Genomic DNA, 24,561 nt, shown 5'->3' with positions numbered 1-24,561 from the left:
AAATTGAAAATTTCATTTCGAGTGTTTTGCTGTCACCTGAGAAAATGAAATTTCCTACTTGTCTTCTCGCGACGTTTTTCACAACAAAGAAACCCGAAGTTTCAGCTAGAGTGCACTGACAAAAAAGAGTTGAAATTCCTACATGTAGCAGGTAGTTTTGTCTCCAGGTAATCTAGAATAGCTGCCACAGCTGTAGTGCCTCATACATAAAATACATGTGAAGCACACAAAGTTACCTGCTACAGGTAGGAATTTCAACTCTTTTTTGTCAGTGTGAGAAAATGACTATGTTATCATAATGTGTCCCTATGCTGTAAGGACTGCTTGTGAGTCAAGTAAATTTTTAGGTAGGTAGCAACAATATTCGGAGCTCCTATATTTGTTGGAATGTCATCTGATTTTCTTAGAAATGAATCCACCCACCCATTGTGGTAGACGTTGTAGATTTACTATCACTGCCACACAGCAGTCCATTCCATTCATATAATTTATTATGTACAACGTGCACGTACACTTTACGTGCTTACAGTGGATCAAAAATGCACTTCTATGCGGCACTACTGTTTTAATCACTTGCAAGCTGAAAATTGTTTTTGCTGCCGCATCAAAACAAACATCCGAAATTCGTTGCATGCAACAATTACATGCATTTCGTAGGCGTTAGAATAGAAAATGAAATAATTGTATGAGATTATCATGATTCTGTGACACACGTTTGGTACTTTCACCATTGCAAAAATTTTAACGAAAATTTGTTTTTATGAGAATGCGTAGAACGTACGGAAAGGTAATTATCATTTTGGGATTTGTTCATAAATAAATAGCATCTCCTCGAACCATTTATACGTCAGCCAAAAAATCTTCCAAAGAGAATTGAGATGATCTGTCACCAAACTTTCGGATAATCCACGCCATTAGTCGTATAAATTTATACGTCAGAGAGAGCTTTTTTCTCCTTTGTTACGATCTGTCAGGTTTTCTATTTTGCGATTTAGTATGGAATAGAAATGAAAACTAAAATTGAGATATCTTTGCTGTTTTGAGTGGTTTTTCATATTTTTATGGACCAAAATGTTTTAAAATGTGTTTGGAATCAATTAACACTAACAAAATAATAATAATAAAAAAAATCACGCAATCCGTTAATGCCAATCGATTCCAAATACATTTTAAAACATTTCGGTCCAAAAAAATATGAAAAACCACTTAAAACAGCAAAAATATCTCAATTTTAGTTTTCATTTCCATACTAAATCGCAAAATACAAAAACTGACAGATCGTAACAAAGGAGAAAAAAGCTCTCTCTGACGTATAAATTTATACGAATAATGGCGTGGATGGCGGAAGAGACTGCCTTTGTTTAAAGCATCGCCAAACATTTTGAAGCAAAATCTTTTACTTCGTTTGGTTTGACATGCACTCTGCTGTATAGATGACATGATGTATGGCATGATTTAGTTATTTGTTAACCATGTGGAGAAAATAAGAGATTAAAGAGATTTTACAATTGTGAATCATATGATTGATCAATTAGAATGTAGGTGTCGCTAGTATTTTTATATGGGTATGTATATGACAATGTGACGTATGTGCTCAGAATCTTGTGTTTTCTTATAGACCTATTACACAAGGTTCTGAAAGAACAGGTTAAGACACCCACGAGGGCGGCTGACACACAAATTTTGACAAATAGATGCTATTTATTGAACATACTCATTACAGATTGTTTGAAATGTCAACTTGAAGAAAAAAAAAGTTCTTATCAGGTTGACATTTCAAACAATCTGTAATGAGTATGTTCAATAAATAGCATCTATTTGTCTAATGACTAGTGTTAACTAACAGCAGAAACTAATCATTTACGATTAGGCAAAACTCTATCATGTCTGACACGGCAGTCGAACCCGTGACATATACGACATGAGTCCATCACTCACTGGTATCGGATAATCTGGCACACGGTGCCAAATGAACGCACTTTTAAACTACGTAAAAGGTGAACTCGCACACGAAAGTTTATTCCTGTAAATGCTTTTTAGCCATGTCATCGACTTAATAACTCTTTTTCCAAAATTTTGGTATCGAAAAAACGTGTGCGAGTTCACCTTCTACGTAGTTGAAAAATGCATTATTTTAGCATCGTGTGCCAAATTACTCCACGCCCACTCACTCTACCGATTGAGGTACAACGTTGTGTTCGCCTCTGGGAGAATAGCAAATTCCAAATCTATTCCCGCTCGGTAAACAAATAACTATTACTCAGTAGCCTGAGATGGCCGCTTGTAATGGATTACAAAAGTCAGGATACCTTTAATGTGTAACAGCAACGCACCTCAAGCATGAAGGGTACTCTAAATAGAGTACTGAAACGGGACAGTGAATTAAACAGAAGTTGTCACTGAAAAAAGTACTCTATTTGGGAGCTGTCACTCGAAGCACTTTTGCTTGAAGTGCGTTGGTAACACCAATTCGAGCTTATAACTTCAGATTGAAACGCAAATTTTCTTGAAGAAAAGGAAATTGTTTTCATGGTCGCTTTCTTCGTCCGTATCTCCAAGACGTTTTCATTAATATGCTGAAGATCGTACGTTAAAAACCTTGTCAAATGATTCAATTAAACGTCACAATAAATTCTGTGCTAAATATCGTGGGAACAGACAACGAAAACCATAACCAATTTCTGTATGCAAATCGGCCAAGCTCACACAGAACAATGATTTCAAATGTAAAAATTAAATTGTCTCATAAATTTGCCAATGAAGCCGAGAGTTTCTTGTTTGAAATAGCGAAATTTATTTAATAAGAATTTGCAAACGAAAATTGATCTGATGATGATCAGGCCAACAACACACACAAATGAATCGATCCATCAAACCGTGTTAAAGTCAATGCGAATCTTGTCAATATGTTTCCGATTAATAATTTGCTGAAAATGTTGCTGTCTGTTCAATCGATCAATAATTTTTCAATCAAAGTAGATAAATAATGGGATGCCAGTCCACATAACGTCATTTCGTATGCGATCAATGGAGAGAAAAATTGTTTGTCTGCTTAAATATTGAAACCAGCGTCAATGAAATATTTTTATTGTTTCGAAGAATATCCCCTCAGGGCATTACGAATAGCGAATCAAATTCATCAAACGTGCATTGTGTTTGAAAAATGAAAAGATCAGAAAATCGATCTCATAGTTTAGATTACCGATATAATTATCGCACTCACATTTGTGGGTGCTTGCAGGCTGAATAATTTAGTAGTGATCAGACACACATGTCCGCTGTGTACAGCATATAGAGTGATGATCAAAACTCCGGGAAATCAATTGTGTCCAATATTTCAACATTGTCTTTCTTCTTCAGTTTCTTCGCTGAATATGTCGGCTATATAACTAGAAAATGGATACCACGAACCACAGTGTCAGTTGACCTTATACACAACAAAAAGATACGATTCTGCGCATGCCATAAAAAATTTTACCAATGAAAGAACAATAGGTGTTGAAGTAGTAGATTCTTTTCTATTCAATTGATCTATGTGAGTTACAATAAAATGAACAATAAAATCGTCTTTTTCTCAAGTTTTGACATACATTTAGATGTTAGGGCCTTATTAGCAACAGCCACAGATTCCGTCGCTCCGTCGCTTAGTTTTTGGTTCTCTGACAGATTACATAACCATAATCACTGATAATACATCTCACGCCATCTGAAACTTTTGAGTATATTTTATGAAAAACGGTGTGTTGGCCATGGTAAAAATTGCTATTTTCATAACTAGGTCGTAAACGGGGTTTTGTGTACTGGATGTGAAATTACCGATACGAGCGAAGCGAGTACAGCATCACATCGTGTGCAAAAGACATTCCCATTTACTACGCAGTTAGCAACAAGATCTTATCTACTATGTAATGTCAAAATCAACAAAAAACAAGGCATCAGAACAGTCGGAGCGTTTACTACAACCCTCTAATGCGTCTGTTACCAAAATGCAAGTCAAGTTGGGTATTGTCAAATTTACTGAAACTGTTCATTTTTAAAATTGCGCATAGCGCAATTACGAAAGCCCGTACGAAGTACCTCTCAAATAAAACCAACAATTTACGACATTATTTTAGAAACCCAAAATTTTTTGCCAACTTTCCATTGGGTATTCAATTACCTCTCAAATGAAACAAAAACTAGCAAAATCGGTTGAGATTTACTCGATTTATGTGCAAAAAGCACTTAGGGCCGAGTAGCGGCCTTAGTGCAAGGGCCCAAATTTGAAACTTTTTTTGCCACGTTCTTTGCGGTATTCAATTACCTTCCATAAAAAACTGAAACTAGCAAAATCGGATGAGATTTACTCGATTTATGTGCAAAAAACACTTAGGGCCGAGTAACGACCTTTGAGCCCTCCCAACAAGCCCACGTTGCATCTTACCTAAAAACATTGTTCAGCAACTTTGTTCTACTCGTCAATACCTTTCATTTGATATATCACAAGCAGCTATTGCGTGCGTATTTCGGTAGATATCGTCGAAAGACTGAAAAACACCTATAGGGCCCTAGCTCTGGAGGGGCCGACCCTACCATGCCCATTTTCGAACTTGACCTTACTTTTGTCGATACCAATCGGGGAAAAAAAGAATTTTGAAAAAAGGTTGTGATTTACTCAAGCTAGAGGGGTCACGGACGGACGGACGGACGGACGGACATTTTTAGCCCCGTACGAAGTACTGGGGGCTTATAAGATTAATATGCCGTTTGTAACACGTCGAATTGGAAGCAGACAGTAAGGGCAAAGCATTTGGTTATGTTAATAGATGACGAATCCGCAATAAAAAAAATGTCCGTCCGTCCGTCCGTCCGTGACCCCTCTAGCTTGAGCAAATCACAACCTTTTTTCAAAATTCTTTTTTTCCCCGATTGGTATCGACAAAAGTAAGGTCAAGTTCGAAAATGGGCATGGTAGGGTCGGCCCCTCCAGAGCTAGGGCCCTATAGGTGTTTTTCAGTCTTTCGACGATATCTACCGAAATACGCACGCAATAGCTGCTTGTGATATATCAAATGAAAGGTATTGACGAGTAGAACAAAGTTGCTGAACATTGTTTTTGGGTAAGATGCAACGTGGGCTTGTTGGGATCGCTCAAAGGTCGTTACTGGGCCCTAAGTGTTTTTTGCACATAAATCGAGTAAATCTCGTCCCATTTTGCTAGATTTAGTTTTTTATGGAAGGTAATTGAATACCGCAAAGAACGTGGCAAAAAAAGTTTCAAATTTGGGCCCTTGGACTAAGGTCGCTACTCGGCCCTAAGTGTTTTTTGCACATAAATCGAGTAAATCTCATCCGATTTTGCTAGTTTTTGTTTCATTTGAGAGGTAATTGAATACCCAATGGAAAGTTGGCAAACAATTTTGGGTTTCTAAAATAATGTCGTAAATTGTTGGTTTTATTTAAAAGGTACTTCGTACGGGCTTTCGTAATTGCGCTATGCGCAATTTTAAAAATGAACAGTTTCAGTAAATTTGAAAATGCCCAACTTGACTTGCATTTTGGTAACAGACGCATTAGAGGGTTGTAAACGTATTAGGGTTCCGGGCTTATTAGGGCTACGGACGTATTATGGTTGCGGACGAAATAGGATTACGGGTTGTACGGGGCTAAGTCGCAGCAAACGCTCCGACTGTTCTGATGCCTTGTTTTTATTGCGGATTCGTTATCTATGAACATAGGCAAATGCTTTGCCCTTACTGTCTGCTTCCAATTCGACGTGTTACAAACGGCATATTAATCTTATAAGCCCCCAGTACTTCGTACGGGGCTAAAAATTCAGACTATCACTTCAATACGCCATGACACCGTCACAGATTGTGGGTTTTGTTTCTTCGCCGTTCACGTAAATATTGGGATTTTGTTGGATCTAGCGGCGTTGCATTGACGAAAGAAAACGAGGATTTTCGCAATATTTCGAGGCTTGTTCACCTATTCATCAGATTCACAGATTGACATTCCCCACAAATGACTCACACATCTTGTAAGATGTCAAGAATCTGTCGATATCGAGTGATTTAATAAAAAATAGGGCGTGGTGCGACCAATGACATAGTAAATATAGACCGGAACTTCATACAAATTTTACTGAAGCAAAAAATCACTGAACAAAAGACACATAAAGCTTCACTAACACATTCATATTTATGGCACTCTCGCACATTGTTATACGTGAACTTTTTTGCTTCACTTTTCGTATCGAAAACATACCAGGAGGGCCAGTCTATACTTACTATGTCATTGGGTACGACTTACTAGTTTACACTGAAAACTAAACCAGCGCCGTATTCAGCTAGAGAAGATTTGCTGTGAAACCGTCAACAAGATCCAGAGCCTCAATTTCTCCCCTACGTAGGCCATGAGAAAATTGTATTTTGTTGGCGATTGGACGACTGACATTTCTAGTGAGAAAAATAGAACTTTTCTCACTTGAACTGTCACTTTCTTTAGGTACTCAAAAATGATATGGCGAATTCATGTTTTCGGTTTGTGGAGAAAAACGGTTGATCACACCTCGTACATATGGAAAACGTCGTTTTTCTTGAAGAAATGGGAAATTCCACCTCGAGCGAAATGGCGGTACTCGCTTCGCTCTGGTGACAAGCATTGCTGTTGTTGGAATTTCCTATTTTCTCTCATCGGTAACCAAATAATTGTAGTCCAATGCATGCAGTAACAATATTATGGATTGGAGGAAATTACTGTTCACTTGAACGAGAAGTACTTTCTGCGTTTTTCGTAATAGATATTGGAAAAAGATCCGATAATTTATCCAGCCAGTAAATGGACTTCATGCCATGTGAATTTAAAATTCAAAATCGTTCGTTTTACACTCTAATTTCTGGCAATTTTACACTGTATGAGACCAACTTCCTAGTGAATATTATGCACATTCAAGTAAAGCTCAAGCAAAAGAATTATGAGTACGACATTACCACAATTATACAGGCAATAAACGACAAACCAATTTATGTAAAAAAAAGAATCGTGAATCTTGAATTATCTGTAAGTTGCTTGTGTTTTCGTATTTTGTGGAGTCTTTCTCTCTTTGGTAAAACACACGATAGCGATACGTGTACTTTCTTCTTACTTTTTCAAATAAAAGTCATTACAAAATTCATGCTCAGGTCCCACTAAGATACACGTCAATACAATGTAATATATTGCTTTCTGTACTCCATGACAGAGATAGACATTAAGGGTATTCGGGACAAAGAAATATACTCAACCAGATCTGTACCTGAACTACGTCGGCGTCCAAAGAATCCTCCTCCTTCTCCTCCTCCTTCTTTAGCCTCTTTCATCGTACGTTACAAACAATACTTAACACGGATCATCTTCAAGAAACGGTACTTTGTAACGTAACCTCACTTTAGTTTCGTTAAATGTTTCGTTCATGCATTCCTTTTTTTATTTTTTATTTTTTTAACGTGAATCACATTTCAAACGTACTTGAAGATGATGCATAGCAATGCCATCCATAGAAACAAACACAACCCTGTGCGTAAACAAAACTCGTAAGTTTTCTCTCCGTAAGAGATTTCGTCAAATATTTAAGTGAGACCTCTGTGGATGGTGTTTGACATTTCGAAGTAATTAAAAGACGAGAGGTAAGATGTAAAATGTAACGGTACACCTTAATGAAGAATCTGTCATTGAACAAAACTGTCAGATCTTTTACCGTTCTCCGGGATTGCATCATTGCAAGCTTATTTAAATGCAAGGAATTCCACTACTACAAATAATTTTTGAAATTAAATCTTTTTTAGTCAAAATAAAAGTCTGTTCCATATTTAGCTGCGACTGTAAATTTTAGAAATGTACACCAAACCAAAATAAAAATAAGAAATGTTTTTCGTTGACGTTTTTTTGTTTGCTTGGAAAGTAATTCTTTTCTAAATATTTTCATTTTATTTCCTTAATTTTTTTTTGTAATTTTATGTCTTTTCTGTTTCAGGCATCATTTTATGTTTAAACGCTGCCATTCCATGTTACGGTTCAAAGGTAAAGTAGTTACACATTTTTGTTTCGTTTTATTTTATTTTTTTGAAAATGATTTAACATGTGAAGATGTGAAGATGTTTTAAATGATTGGAGCCACGTCCCATAATTTGTAAAATTGGTTTTGTAATTACGTTATGCCAAATTGCTGGATTCGATCGCTAAAGAAAACTGTTTTTTGACAGTTCCACAAATGTACATTGCACTTTGTATCTGTAGAAGAATCAAAAACTTTAGGAGTACTGGGTATGTTTGGCATGTTGACTTGAGTTTTTACGCAAGGCGTGACCTCCCCAAAATAAACAACCTTGATTACACGTGGTTAACTCAAATGCTAAGCATTCATCACATCAACAACGAATCCGTGTCATCAGACAGACACCATATCGACACCACGTCGTTTCTGTCACTTCCGACGAAACGTTTACCTTTTGTATTTCCAAATATTGTTTTCTGATTTAACGGCGGAGAGTTTGCTTGATTCTACATGGGGGCTCAATAGATGCCGATTAATTGAGTTTATAATTTTGTGAACATTCGAGAATCGAGAAGTACAAAAGTTCAACCATCACGATTTTGCTACGCGAATCATAAGAGACTAACATATCGCAGAGAAGCAAAGGTGATTTCTACGTATTCACCGCAAAAAAATTCATCTGTTACTTAACAATAGTCTCATATCAGTCCGAGACTCACGTTACAATCCAGCTGAATTCACTGACCAGACCAGATTATGCGAAACCCATATTTCTAACACCACGTAAGCGGTTATTCATCACCTTTTAGACAAATTAATTGAAAAAACATACAAAAGGTCAATTAAAATGTTATGACTCGTTGACTCTTAATGCAAAAGACAACCGCATATAAAAGCTATTTTTTTAGATAAAAAAACGACAACAATGAGAGACGGATCACTCCTAATACTGTTAGAGAGGAGAAAAAAAAACTTCATTTAAAATTTCTGCCAATTAGTAATGGTTCTGTGGTTAATGCTAATGCATAAAAAAGCTCCATTACTTGTTTGATGTACTCGACACACTCTGTACTTATCTGTTTGAAACTAATATGTGTACGGCCACAAGTTGTAGGGAGTTCATAAAATAGAAAAACATTCAGTTAATGATGTGGTCGTAACAATATTGCGATTATTCAGAGACTGTGCGAGCAGAACTTATCTAACATTGACGTTGTTCGGGAGAAATTTAATCTCAAAAAACAACATCGTTGTTCACGCAAAAACGTATTAATAATAATTATGAATGGGACGTTGTTACCTCACATGACCACATCGCAATGACTTCGTATTTTGTCGGTCATTCATCATTAACCGTCATTATCAGATAGGCCCAGTGGACGTGTGTGTATGCAATGTTTGCGGTTGTGGTAATATTATGAATCATTAAGATTTTATTTAATTGATGACATTGTTCGCACAAAAGCAGGAAGATGTTACTATTGTAGAAAATAATTTCGTATCGGCGCACCGCTTTTGCGAAATTTTGAATTTGGGTTAGTGGGGTACAAGAGACAGACATACATTCAAAAAAATGTGAACGCAAGGCTCAACATTTTTGAGCACCATGCCCATTCTCCCTGCCCACAGAACTGCTCCTATAGCATGAACATTCGGAGGCTGATGAAGCAACGCGTTTCATTTGGAATTCTTCTCACGAAAGCCTTTAAATTGAATATTTGTTACGTTAATACTTCGGTTAATTGATGATCGGACGAAAGAACTAATCTCTCTCACACACTCTCACACTATGGCTTTTTTTTACGGCATGAATGACATCCACCCGAAGAAAGTTTCAGCCAAATGTAAACTTGCCACGTATTACAATACATTCACACAGCGACGGGAGAGTGACATATGCGAAATTTTTCTTTTGTTCTAATGTCAAAGATTTTGAAAAATTAGCAAGTGGTGGATTGCAAACTCATTTAAATGTAGAAATCCTGTATATGCCCTTTATAGATGGCATTGACTGCAAGCCATCGATTTTAATTAGTAAGAAACACACAGCCAAACAACTGTTGAATATCAATCGCAATAACTGCAACAATATTTCCAAATTAACATGCAAAAAAAATAGGTTGTTGACGCTGGGTGTATATTTCTTTGCTTTTGTTTTGGCTGCTCATTTTCTGTTTGATAATTTACGATGGGAAAATCGCATTTGATATTGCTGTCGAAAGAATTGAGAAAAAATAAATAATTCAACACTTTGCAATTGCATTACAATGCACGTAACTGCTGCCATTGCTCAGTACTAATTATGGATATGTTGGGCTTGAGAATTCCAATTATTTCTGGTTATTTACACACTTTATCATGTAGTTACTAATGTGATGAGATGTGAGGAATAAGGCATTTTTATCCACAGATTTGCTAGCCATTTCCAAGGTTTTTTTGTCAGCGACAGCATACATCTTCAAGGTTCTTCAAAGGGAAGGACTTTAACCTGTTGCAAACGGCAAGCATATGACCAGTATTACTATCTGGTCTACTACTTTCATCGATCAAGTATTTTTGATCTGTTGATTTCAAATCTGGTACTTCAATTTTTTTAACATGAATTTTACTATATAAAAGACCATTTTACCCTGAGCTTGTCATTATTTTTGTCGTCGTTATAGCGATAACAGATGAATCGACATATGAGGAGAGTTATGCACTAACTGTCACAAAAAGACATTTCCCAAATAAAAATTTTTCGGTTCATGCATATCTCTCCTCATATGTGTTAGGGATTTGAATATTTGTATGAGATATATGAGTGATTGCTTTATAGCAAAACTGTCATCATTTGTGACAGTTGGGATCGAAAGGCGGTATTTTTCACAGAGCAATTTCGGAAATTCTTTGAAGAATTTTTCAGATTTTTGTACATTTTTCCTTAAATTTTTCGTAAATCTGAAAGTTGAGCTTAAGTTGCCTTCTGTCAAACCTATCAAAGTTGGCTACTCTTGCCTGTTGTATAGGTGGTTAAAGTTGAAAGGCTTTAGAAAATTAGAATTTTAAATCAATTCTCTTGTATTATACAATGCAGTTAGTATGTACGTCTAATTGTCTAGCCCAATCAAATAATGAAGATGTAACAAAGTCATGGATCCATGCGAAACAATTTTTTTTTCGCTCGCTACTTAGAAAAAGTCTCGAATAAATAATTTCTTTTTAATAAATGTTGTGCTTAGAGCAAGACACAATTACGGCCATTGATCATTATAATAGTTGGATATAATACCGTGTTCACACATTGAATTGAATAAATAATTCAACATAGCCATGGTATATGGTGTACTTGTTGCACACATACATTAGGTCCCACATTATGGATGGGTCAGGTCCCTTGACTGATGAATTTATCAATCAAGCCTAAACTCCCTGCAATTCACGCCGTAAGTGCGGTCGAAATTCAAAATGGAAAGTACGGAGGTCTTTCCAACGTAGCGTCATTTTCATACAACGAAGCGTTGAAATGTATTTTTCGGTTCACTTTTTCATCAAATCGTTCACTTAAAATTCAAATTTTAGGCACACTTACGGCGTGAATGAGCTTAAAACGACTGCAAAGAGAAACATTAACATCGAATACAAAGGTTAGAAGGTCTCAGTCGTGCTTTTCGCGATCGGGTTGTTGTATTTTATGATTGAATGTTGTACAATGGAGTATGGTTTCAAGTTCAGTGACAGATGGCGTTGTAATCGCAGATAAAATGCATTTTTAATCCGATTTAAGTAAACAGAATATCTAATTTTTTTTGACGTGATCCGCAAAAAATATGTCCCAACTACAAGAAAAAACATGGCGCAGTGATTGGTCGTCTTAAAACAGTAAAACTTTGGCTGTAACTTCGATAATTCTTCGTCGACTAGGACGAAGGTCGAAGGTTTTAAAAATCGGTTCAGAATCGGCCATTAAATATTCAGGGAAAAATTCTTCCAAGAACATTAGATCGATTTTGTTCATCTGTGAACCAGACCTAATAAATTTAGGAAAACGTAATTTGAGAAGTTTTATCAGAGTTTCAAAAGGTCATCGAAGCTCTTGATCAATTCAGTGATTACCAGTCAATATTTTTTGGCGCATGATTTGAATTCGCTAGTGCGTTTTCAAATTTTGCGTCAAAATATCATAACCTGCAAACACTTTATCGACTGGGACCATTGATGAATTTCAAAACTCTAAAAAATCTGAAATATGTTCCGAACTAGAACAAACCCACTGTCCTTCGAGATCATTAGGTCGATTAGGCCCATCTACGTCATAGATTCTACGAACTTGACCTCAGAAATTTTATTCCTCATCCATTGAAACCAATTTTTTGAAAATCAGTTTAGAATTACTCAAGTAATCGTGGCATCAAGCGTTCCACTCATTTTTGTTTTTTCTTCGTTTTTCGCGAATATTTCACAGAATCCATCATAGTTAACGTAATGAACGCAAGATGTACTTTCTGACGTAAGACCCTTGACTTAGCAGTCAAGGGAATTATTCGTGTACAACAAGGCATCAGTACTCACATTCAAAAAAAAGCGATTACATAAAGTACGTTTGAGAGTTCAATTCAGATATAATTCAGATACGAATTATCTGCATTATCTTAGACGAACACTGGTGAACTCTTTTTTTTAGAAAGATCAAGATGGTGTGATCGCACAGAAATTTATAATTTCGAACGTTTTAACGCTGCCTGATGGAAAAAAAAAAACAGAAAATTAAATCGTTATAAAACGCACAATTTATTATCTAAAAAACGTATCACATTTATAGCTGTATACGAGTAAATCATGACGCATGTTTTCATTTATTAGCCGCTACATTTTGCCATTTATCTTTTCAGTTGGTTTACTTACAACGAAAGGTTGTAATTATTGCATTAGCACTCATGGATTAGGAATGCATGCATATTCATTTCATGATTTTTCTTCACTCGTTTTTCGGTTTAATTCAGTTTATTGTCTGGTTCTGATAGTTTCATTAATGCGTTGTAGATGGGCATCATGGATGGCTATAACCAGAAACGTTTCCATAGTCAATACACGCTGATAGGATAGGATATAATCACGGCTAAACGGCTACAAAATGTTAGTTAAATGCCGGACTCAGACTTTTTGCATTCTTCATTAGGGTGGTCCAAATTTGTATGATACATTTTTGAGCTCACTTTTTTAGGTTCTTCGAGCGATTCCTTTGACAAGAAGCGACGACTGGCATAAAAAAATGAAGAAAGTCCACTTGTTGGGTCAGAGCAGACTAGAAAAAGAAAAATGGTTAAAAAATCAGGACTCACAAAGGCAGCGCTAAATTGAACTTTAATCGGTTTATCACTTCTAAAATGGTATCTATTGATGCAGTAGAGTCCAATGTACGCTCTAAACACGATAAACGCACTTGTCGATATCGTACTCTCGAGTGACATTGGCTCAAAGAAACCGATTTTTTAGATGAAACTTTGTGCCAAAAAATTTGGAGAGTGAGGGAGTTGTGGATGTAACTGAAATTGAGGCTGTCTTTAGCTCCAACTTTTTCCCATCGAAATTCGTAAGAAAAAAATTAGATTTTTCAAAAAATATTTGGTGAACATCAGTACACTTTCAACAAACCCTGAGCGACGGTCTTGTATACAATAAATTCTATATTTCAAGAGCTATCAAATGATACCACAAACACCATAGTGTCTTTCACATTCGCTAGAGCCAAAGAAACCAAACAAAGTGTATTTTGGACCACCCTAATACCCCATTCTCATTCAAGATTTTTTTTTAGAAAACAAATGATGGTCGAGCTGTCCTCATTACATAACGGTTTTTGACAAAAAAAATTTGAGGACGGCGGAGTAACTTTTTGACTTCTCCCCCTTAACTCCAACGACCCAAACTAGGATATCTGGAATCTAGGAGTTCAACGAGCTATCACACGTGACTGCAGCTTCAAAATTGGCCGAGATATTGAACTTCGAAATGTTGATGTTTGTATGAAAATAAGCAAAATTTCGTTTTTTCAGATAACTGAAATCGCCTACGTTAGTTAGTTAGTTACTTAGTTCCTATGGAAAAGTGGATCCAGCAACTCCTAAACGTTTCTATAGGTTTTCCTGAAATTTTGGTTATAGGATAATAATGGCCCAAAAATAAGAATGGCTCCCCAAAGTCTCCATACAAATGCCATATAAAAGCCAATTTGTATGTGTGCGTGTGTGTGTGTGTGTGAGTTGTATATTTTGTTGCATGATATTGATGGTAATGTGGTGAATGGTGTGTGTTGTTTTGGGATGTATTTCTTGTTGGGAATTGTTGGGATCATTAGGTATTAACTTCTACTAGGTCGGTTCCTAAATTTTGGGATGACAGATGATTCCTATGGCACTACCTAACTTCCATCGGATTTTTCGATGGATTTGGGTTATTTTCAATATAAGTGAGGTGTACCAAGATTGGTTTCTAGATTTTGAGATTCAGACTGATTTCTCTAGCATTTTTTAATTTCCATAAGGTTTTTTGATGTTGTCGAAATGACATACTAACAAAAGTGGTGATATCAGTCAAAAAACCCTTAAAGGGTAAATGTGACGCAAGTCCTTTATCTTACTTACAAAATAACTGATATCGCTGAGGGTGACGCATTGTGCGTCGTACGCAAAAGTTTTATCAACAAAAAATTGACTCAAAAAATTTGTGAAAGAAAATTTTACAACAAGAAATTTGCGTCACAAGTGGCAGATGTTGAGGTAAAACATTTATCCGAAATCATAATGGCGTCCGTGTGATCCTGAATGTGTGTGAATGATTCGCATACTAATAATTATGATATCGGTCGCCGTTGCAATACAATTCGTTTTGCAGACAGAGTGGCACAAAATTCAACAGCGCGTAATACCATTGCAGCGCCGGTGATGCTGTATACATCATACGAATGCGAAAGTTCAAACGTATACATATAATTATCTCATACAATAGGTTGCTTCCACTAGGAAGTCATCTCAGATGCTTCAAATTTGTAAATGCAAATCAAAAGAAGTCTCAATGCAAAAGCCACGAATAAAATACGCTATTTGTAGCACTGATTATTTGTTGCTGGGATGATGTACGATCATTTTCTTTATTATGGATCTTTGAACATCGTTTTCTTCGAGCCACAACTGGTTACCGGTTTATGATAGTCGGTTAAATGATGGATCATAAAAAGATTTTTTTTTTTCGTATGCTGTAACCTATGCGCAAAAATGCAAATAGACATGTTGGTTGTTGGATGTACGTATGCACAGATTGGCATTATTATAGCTTCCGGAGAAAATTTAACTCTTCACATCAGTAAATTTCATTACGTTTGACCTTATATCAAATGTTCGATCACAATATGGTTTCGTATGCGAAGAGGTTCATGCATTTGAATTACGCAACCGATTTTTTCTTTCTTCATTGAGTACGTTGAGGGGTATTAAGAGTAACTTCTGACATGTTCGAAAGTTCTTAAAGTCTTGAAGGAGATGACTTTTGGATAGCTTAAAGACATAACACACGAGTTCAGTGTTGCAGACAGAGTAGTAACTCAAGAAAAACGCATCTTCAAAAGTTTAGTTTAGTTTAGTTTAGTTTATTCAAACATTTCTACATCATGAAATTAGTATAACAAATCGCATTGCGGTTCTCCACTGTGAGACACTTTAAAGGAGTAACCAATTAAAATTATATAAAAACGAGCCATCAGAACAGTCGGAGCGTTTGCTGCGACTGAGCCCCGTACAAACCCGTATATCTATTGCGTACGTGACCCTAGTGCGTCTGTCACCCTACTTTGACCGTAAGCCTATTGCGCCGGTTAATGTAGTTAAAGTAAAATTATTATGTAATGTATGCATCTTACAAATTGCGCATAGCGCAATTACGAAGCCCCGTACGACGTTCCTTTCAAATGAAACAAAAATTTCAAATCGCCCTACAATTTTATTTTTTTGAATGGCCTCAGTCCGAGGACCCAAATTTAAAATTTTTTTTCAACTACATTCTATTCGGCCTTTGATTACCTTCCAAATGAAACAAAAATTACGAAAAACGAATGAAATTTACTTGAGTTCTATGTAAAATACACATAGGGCCCTAGTAGTGGCCTTAGTCCAAGGACCCAAATTTAATTTTTTTTCAACAACATTCTATTCGGCCTTTGATTACCTTCCAAATGAAACAAAAATTACGAAAAACGAATGAAATTTGCTCGAGTTATATGTAAAATACACATAGGGCCCTAGTAGCCTTTCACTTCTAGGGCCCTAACTCACGAGCCATTCAACCGATTTTAATAAACTTTTTTTTCCTGGATCGGTATCAACATTACCTATCATTTGCCGTGTCATTTACATTTCCATCGTTTATTTTGCCATAAATATCACCAAAAGACCTTAAATCACTTATGTGGCCCTAACTCACGAAGGGCCGACCCGAATATGCCCATCTTCGAACTTAGCCTCACTATTTCGACTATCTTTCAGGGAAAAAAAAATTTTTGAAATCGGATTTGATTTACTCAAGATATCAACGTGACAGACGGACAGACGGACAGACAAAATTTTTATTGCAGATTCGTCATCTATGAACATAGGCAAACACTTTGCCCTTACCGTCTGCTTCGAATTCCATCAATTACACACGGCATCGTAATCCTATAAAGCCTCTTTGTACTTCGTACGGGGCTAAAAAATTGTCCTAGAAATATAGCATGAAACTTGACCTGCTGGCCTAAGTTAAATTTGTGTTCTACCCCCTATTTAGGAAGTGTATTTTGGAGGGTCGGTGGTCGGTCATAGGTTCGAAATCACGTAAATTCATGACATAAATTCATATTTAGGTATCATTCATAAGTTACGTTAAGCATTTTCAGTGCTGTCATCAAAATTAAATCCTGAATAACTCGAGAAATACGCGCTCTCTGAGAAGTTAAAGCTGTATTCTACGTTCCTTTTAGGAAGTATATTGGGAAATATAGCCTTAGCTTCGCAGTGCGAGTTTTTCTCGAGTTATTTAAGATTTAGTTTTGATGACAGCACTGAAAAACGTTACATAATTTATGAATGATCCTTTATGGAAACGTTAATGATGTAAGACCTGTGCAAGACAGTGTCAGCCGGAAAATCAAGTTCGAGTTCGAGTTTTTCCGATACTCAACACGATCTAGAAAAAGTTTGTGGAAGAAACTTTATCAAAATTTTCACGTTCCGATTCGCGCGAGACAATTTTCATTTACATGTAATTCAGTAAATATGAACAGCTGACTCTATAAACGTCATACATAAATGTCAATCAGCTGTGTATTTTTAGCGAATTATATGAAAATGAAAATTGTCTTGCGCGACTCGGAACGTGAAAATTTTCATAAAGTTTCTTCTACGAACTTTTTCTAGATTGTGTTGAGTATCGGAAAAACGTTCCGCACCTGGAAAACTCGAACTTGATTTTCCGGCTGACACTGTCTTGCACAGCAACACTGCATTGCGAACATTCTTTATGGATAAAGGTCATATCGTCACACGAGTCATGGTCAAGAGGTTTGTAAGTTCTATAAGCTTACAGTCTGAGACAAGATGAAACAAGGAATCTCCGAATAAGTAACGAACTGGAACGGTAAATTGATTGAAAAGTCAAATTTTAATCCGATCTAAGTAAACCGAATTTCAAAATTTTCTTTGAACTATACCCCTGATCTGCAAAAAATATGTCCCAATTACAAGACAAAAAGATAGCGCAGTGATTGGTCGACTTAAAACAGTAAAACTTTGGCTGCAACTTCGGTAATTATACACCAATTGTGGAGTTTCATAAATGTTTACAAATTAATTCATGTCTTTTTTATCACAAGAAAGATGGCGCCACCCTTCGAAATGGCGGGTATATTGCATTTTTCGTCGATTTTAACAAAGATTTTAAAAATTGGTTCAAATAACTATATTTATCGGCCATTAAATATTCAGGGAAAAACTCTTCCTAGAACAGTACTAATGCCGTATACTGTCAAATAAGGAAAAATCTCCTTCCAATTTTTATTGTTATCAAGTAAAGAGGTCAGTGGTGTAAGTAAACTTTTGCTTGATAGCCGAAAGGTACTACTTAAACCAAAATGTAGAAAGATGTCAACAGACGCTGGAAAAAGCAAATCAACATTTTCATAAATTTTCCATGATTTTCCACAGAAAAAAATTGTAAATAAGAGAGTATGCTGCGGGAATGGACCGAGCAAACCTACTTTTCGACCATTTTTTAAAAAATATTTTCTCGATTTATTTTAATTCGGTAAATTCTGTCTGAAAAAAAATGCTTGCAAAAAAGCGCCAACAATGTCAAAAATTATTGTGAATGAGAGGTCGTTAGAAATACCTCATCAGGAAAATAATGTTGAAGTGGATAAAGCTTGAAGGGAAGTTAGAGCTTTAAGAGCTCTAAGCGTAACTGTTAAGTCAGTGAAAGCCTACCGAAGACATTCAAATATAGCTATGGTATAAGAATAGTCTTTGAATAGCACACAATCTTTTTGATGAAAGAGGAGCACCACAATACAAATGAAATACCTTTCACGTTCAGCTCCGCTGATGATTCTCCAGTATACTTCAAGTTTAAACAATTATAAGAATTTACGAAATTATTATAAAAGAATTGTCGAAAAAGTGGTGTTCTTGGTCCATTCCCGCAGCTCCCATATACTCAGCGGCTCAGAGGCTAGTATACGATTGCAGTTATTTCAATGATTGCAAAAAAAAAAATGAAATGCATATCGGAGGTTCAAGTAGGAGTCTACCAGTCTTGTCAATATTGTTGCGAAAATCAATTGAAGAGAAGAAAAAATTACAAATATTTCCATCATCGTAATAATGGATGTTTTTATGGAAAATATATTTGATTTACGATGTCAAATCGTTCGTCATTATATTCCATAAAACTTCGTCTAACTGAGAAATATCCACAGTGATGCACTGGATGATCGCGTACGTATATACATATCACGATCTTTCTATTATCGAGAACTGAACCAAAATAACCTACGACTCTCATCCAATTTATTCGAAAAAGAATAACAAAATCCAGCGGAATAAAAATGTTGTAACAATAATCCGAATCCAATTTCTATCCGAAAAGACATTATGCAGAGCGCCCATTTCATTACTTTGTTTCACGTTTCACCAAACTTATTAATTTCGAAAAGTCAAAGCTATCAATTATAAACCATGCAACGTCTTGACCTAAGACTTTTTATTGTTGATATTACCCATCGACGGATTCGAGTACCTACCAATAATGTCTGGTATACCTTTTACCACCAAATAGGAGAAGAATGAGCGAACGAAACAAAAAACAAAAAAAATCGATGGAAAACATCACAAATCATTGCAAACAGTAAAATATAATTGTACATTTCATTGCATTTCGAACGCCTCATAATTGAATTTGAATAATTTTTCGTTTGTTTTTCTGAATAAATTGAGTTTTCGTTTCGTTTTATTTCGCTTGTTGACTACTGCGAGGTTGTAAAGACTTTTTTTAATTAGAAAATTATGAGTAACACAGTCTTTGCAACGTGCACTGTACTTAAAACATTCTACTCATGTACAGAGATATTGGGTAATTTCCGGGCATTTTTTTTTCTTTTCGAAAAAAGAGCATAAACAACATCAGCTTCTGTTCAGAGTTAATTTTCTCCAAGGCTACAATAAGGGCTCGAATAAAAGGGTTTCTGGGGAGTTGCGGGAATCGTTCATAATTTTCACAGTGGCTCGTCATTAACGGTTGGTACAATCTCACATTTGAAAAAAAATGAAAATTGAACTTGCGAAGACTGTTCTGTTAAATATGGACAATATGAATATGAAAGGATAGTATGAACGTGTTAAATTCGCACTTTTGACTGTTCATGGCCTACACATGGCACATTTGCCACATTTCTTCGATGGAAATACTTTTTATGAGCACATCTGTGAAACAAATGTGAATCAAATTTTTTCATTTTTCCACATTTGATTGGTAATTTTGTTGTGTCACTCATAAAAAGTATTTCCATCCAAGAAATGTGGCGATGGAACAGGCGCGGATCCACCTATGTGCGGTCGAGGCGGTCGCCGGGGGTCAGAAGATGATTTTTTTATGTAAATTTTTTTTCAAAACGAAAATCGCCCGGGCAAAAATTTATTGTCTTCTAACCGCCCGAGTCAGACCAAAAGCTGGATCCGCCCCTGCGATGGAATGAGAGACCTATCATGGCCCTACGTTAGTGAAGGGCCGTGACGCAAGTCCGTTCACACTGAAAAATGTGACAAAATTTTTTTTTTCGTAGGACTGAGGAACATATATAAACACAACTTTTTTGACTTTTCGCCCTTTGCTCCTACTACCCCAAATTATTTTATTCGTAATCTGGGCGTCTATACGAGTTCCACGAGCTATCACACGCCTTATGAGGTTAAGATTTGGCCGAGATATTAAATTTCAAAACTTGAAAATTTGTATGAAGAAATTGATTTCCATAATAGATGAATTTTACCAACCTTTGTCACTTTGTCACTTTGTTACAACGAAACTTTTGAATTTACCGGTGGATTTGGCTGAAATTTGCAGGGTATGTTAAGGACGTAATTCTAAGAAACTCACTTGAAGGAATTTTCATAAAAGCTTATAATTTCAGAGCTATGAGCGTGTTACGCTTGAGCTATAGGACCCATAACTCAGAAAATGTGGCAGGGAGATGCGGGAAATCAGAAACAAAACTACATTTTTTATTTACATCTTTAAAAAAAAATTCTATTTAAAATCGCTTGATAAGATTTTAGTGTAGACAATTGAGTCGTACAACTTTACTATTGCATAGAAAAATAGGTCAGCATCCTCTTAAATTTTTTGTGTAACAGTAACTTATTAACCGTACGAAGAAACACCTTTGGATTTTTGGCTAAAACATGAAGAATCGATTTTTTTAACTGTGAAAATTCTATGTCTCCAGTTTCGTGGCTGATCACAATGTGAATGTGAGATACTCTCAGAGTTCTACAACAACCAAATACAAAGTATACAGTAGAAGGTTCCAAAAATAACCAAATAAAATTGTACCAAGTCATACAAATCGAAACACTCCGATCCGAAACATGTTTCGAAGACTCTGCAGAATTCTGTGAATCTTGGAGACAGTGACCTTGGGTGACCTTGTTTTGGAATAAATATCGTGCAATGCCCAGGTCCTCTGTCTATGTATGCCATAAACCAGACAAAATTAAATTTCGTTTCGCCTCCATTGCGTTTGATGTAAGTGACCAATTTTTCAAGAATTGCAGATTATTTCCAGATTCTGGACAGTATCGACTGATATTTTAGACCATTTTTGACATGGGTGACCAAATTTAGAAACAAATATCGTGCAATGCCGAGGTCCTCTGTCTATGAGGACCATAAACCAGGCAAAATTCATTTTCCCTTCGCTTCCATTGCATTTGATGTACGGTATCACTGTCTCCAAGATTCACAGAATTCTGCAGAGTCTTCGAAACATGTTTCGGATCGGAGTGTTTCGATTTGTATGACTTGGTACAATTTTATTTGGTTATTTTTGGAACCTTCTACTGTATACTTTGTATTTGGTTGTTGTAGAACTCTGAGAGTATCTCACATTCACATTGTGATCAGCCACGAAACTGGAGACATAGAATTTTCACAGTTAAAAAAATCGATTCTTCATGTTTTAGCCAAAAATCCAAAGGTGTTTCTTCGTACGGTTAATAAGTTACTGTTACACAAAAAATTTAAGAGGATGCTGACCTATTTTTCTATGCAATAGTAAAGTTGTACGACTCAATTGTCTACACTAAAATCTTATCAAGCGATTTTAAATAGAATTTTTTTTTAAAGATGTAAATAAAAAATGTAGTTTTGTTTCTGATTTCCCGCATCTCCCAGATAGAAAGTTCGTTTAAAAGACAAATTTATAGAGTTTTAGATTTCAGTCGACACGTGTTTCAGTGTTTTCACCAAAAATCTACCATTTGGGAGCTATGAGCGTTTTAAGTGCGAGTCGACACGTGTTTCATGGTTTTCGCTTATTTGAAAGATATGAGCGTTTTAAGTGCGTTAAATTTTTGAATTTTGACAAATTTTCAAATTTCCTCAAATTTTCAATTTTCGTCAAATTTTCAATTTTCGTCAAATTTTTGAATTTAGTAAAGTTTTCGATTTTCGTCAAATGAAAGCTGAAAGGTTGAGATGAAAGAGAAAGTTATATAGAGCTGATATCGCCCAAAACCACTTACAGTGGAGGTGTGACGCAAGTCCTGTTATCCACTTACAAAAGAACTGAATTACGTTTGTAACACGTCGAATTGGACTCCCTGAGTAAGGGGAAACCTATTGTGGTTGTCCAGAGATGCCAAATCAGCAAGAAAAAAAATCTCCGTCTGTCCGTCCGTCCGTCTGTCTGTCTGCATGATAACTTGAGTAAAACGCATCCGATTTTGAAAATTCTTTTTTTCCCCGTTTGGTAATGTCAAAAGACAGGCTAAGTTCGAAGATGAGTGATTTTGGATCGACCCCTCCTGAGCTGGGGCCCAATAAGTGCTTTACGGTTTTTCGAAGATATCTCCGGACATTTAAACGCTATACTCGTAAATGATACATCGAATGAAAGATATTTACAATACCGATCGACAAAAAAAAAGTTTTTGGAAATCGGATGACCGACTCGTGAGTTAGACCCCTTGGTGTGAAACAGGCACAGGGCGGCAAGCAGTTTTTGCTTGTAGGTCGACCAAATTTGAACATATTTCGTTCGTTTTAGCTTTATTAGATAGGTATTGACCGTACCAATCAGGGAAAAAAAGTTTATGAAATTATGTTCTCCGGAGCGTGAGCTAGGTCTCTTGGAGTGAGCTCTTATCTGGCTACTCGGCCGTACAGTGAACGTGGAGTATTTTGTCAATATCTCGAGTAAATTTCGACCGAATTTCATGATTTTTTTTTGTTTGAAAGGTATTAACGAATGTAAAGCGTCGGTACTATTTTCGGTTTCCTAACAAAATGGCTGCCGGCGGCCATATTGGATTTTATTAAAAGTTTCTGTTAACATGGAAATAATGTGTTAAGTGTGAGGGTTTTCAGGGATTCCATATATGGACATCTATATATACCTATGTACAGCTATATTGAGCTATATACAGGCACATAGAGCTATATAATAGCATATATTTATCTGTGAAATGTTTATTTATAGTGAAATATAGGTAAATATAGCGGTATATAGCTGTTTAAATAGGAATTGCCTCCGGCAATTTAATTGTATATGATAACAAGGCAAAGAGTGGATAATGTAAGTGATTTTAAAGGGAGAATAGTTTTTCAGCAGAGAAGAAAATGAAGTAAGAGAAATGAAGAGTTTCACATTAAAGGCTTTTGATACGAATAGGTGTTTCGTACGGGTCGGCGTTAGCTATGTTTTTTTTGAAAGATGAGATTGTACATACCAATCGTTAATGACGAGCCACTGTGAAAATTATTAATAATTCCCGCAACTCCTCGGATATTATAACTATGTGTGGGTAGAATATGTAGGGCCTGCATAGCAGGCAATGATTTTCTGGGGATTTTCTTAACTATGTTTTCCAAGGATTTACATTGATTTTATTCTTTTCTAGTTTTAAAAGGATTTTCTAAGGATTTCCTGTTGTCTGACAAAGGATTTTGTAGAAATCTCTGTAAATAGTCTCTTTATAATACTGGGCCCCACCTTTTGGTCCCTTCACTAAATATTTAGATTTAATATTTTTTTTTAATTTATCCAACGCACTTCAAGCAAAAGTGGAGGGTACTAAAACTTGACAGTGTGTCCCACAACTGTAAAGCACTGAAAAAAATAATTTCATTCAAAATACAAAATATTTGACAGCTGTCGACTGTGATCACTTTACCTTGAAGTGCGTTGATTAATCTCATCTTCGACCTCATCTCGCCCTTCTCCCAGTTAAGCAATGTAAACATTAACTCTAATCTTTAAAATCGTTTTTTTTAGATTATTCGAACGTCCGCGAAATCATTGGCAGAACGAGCAGGTGCTGCACAGTACGCCGTTCACATCGAAGAAGAGCTGACGTCTGAAGAAATTGGCAAAAAGCATAACTTATCGAAACGCAGAACCAGCGCGTTCGACGACACCGACTACGAAGTGTATCAGGGCGTTGTTGGTCGGCCGGGAATCGATTTTCCCATTCTATCGGGAATACCACAAACCACTTTCAATTGTCGAAAATTCGGAAACGGATACTTTGCTGACCTGGAAACTGACTGTCAGGTATGTGTAGGGCTGTCATTTGAAGCCAGGGAGTCGAACTCGACGCGTTACAAACGTTGGAGTAAATGTATTAGAAGGCATTGGTGGACGCTGTTTGATCCCTTCTTTAAAAGCTCAAAGCTCTCCAAAGCTATCACACATATGCGATTCGACGATTGTGGCTTCACACGGCAGCTAATGCACCATTTGAATCGTTACAATGTTACAATTTCGT

The 24,561-nt window shown here is 36.2% G+C and overlaps 1 protein-coding gene across 1 annotated transcript in view; it reads left to right on the top strand.

Annotated features, from left to right (window-relative positions):
* Nucleotides 1–24,561, top strand: part of LOC119074360 (mucin-5AC) — a 114,907-nt gene that overhangs the window by 86,445 nt on the left and 3,901 nt on the right. The window contains exons 3-4 of the mRNA XM_037180462.1: nucleotides 7,994–8,040; nucleotides 24,069–24,347. Of these exons, the coding sequence (XP_037036357.1) occupies nucleotides 7,994–8,040; nucleotides 24,069–24,347 (326 nt within the window). The remainder of the gene's footprint in view (nucleotides 1–7,993; nucleotides 8,041–24,068; nucleotides 24,348–24,561) is intronic.

This window comes from Bradysia coprophila, unplaced genomic scaffold (genome assembly GCF_014529535.1).
Source record: "Bradysia coprophila strain Holo2 unplaced genomic scaffold, BU_Bcop_v1 contig_151, whole genome shotgun sequence".
Taxonomy (NCBI): Eukaryota; Metazoa; Arthropoda; class Insecta; order Diptera; family Sciaridae; genus Bradysia; species Bradysia coprophila.
The sequence above is the reverse complement of the archived record's forward strand: the minus strand, read 5'-3'. Positions and strand labels throughout refer to the sequence as shown.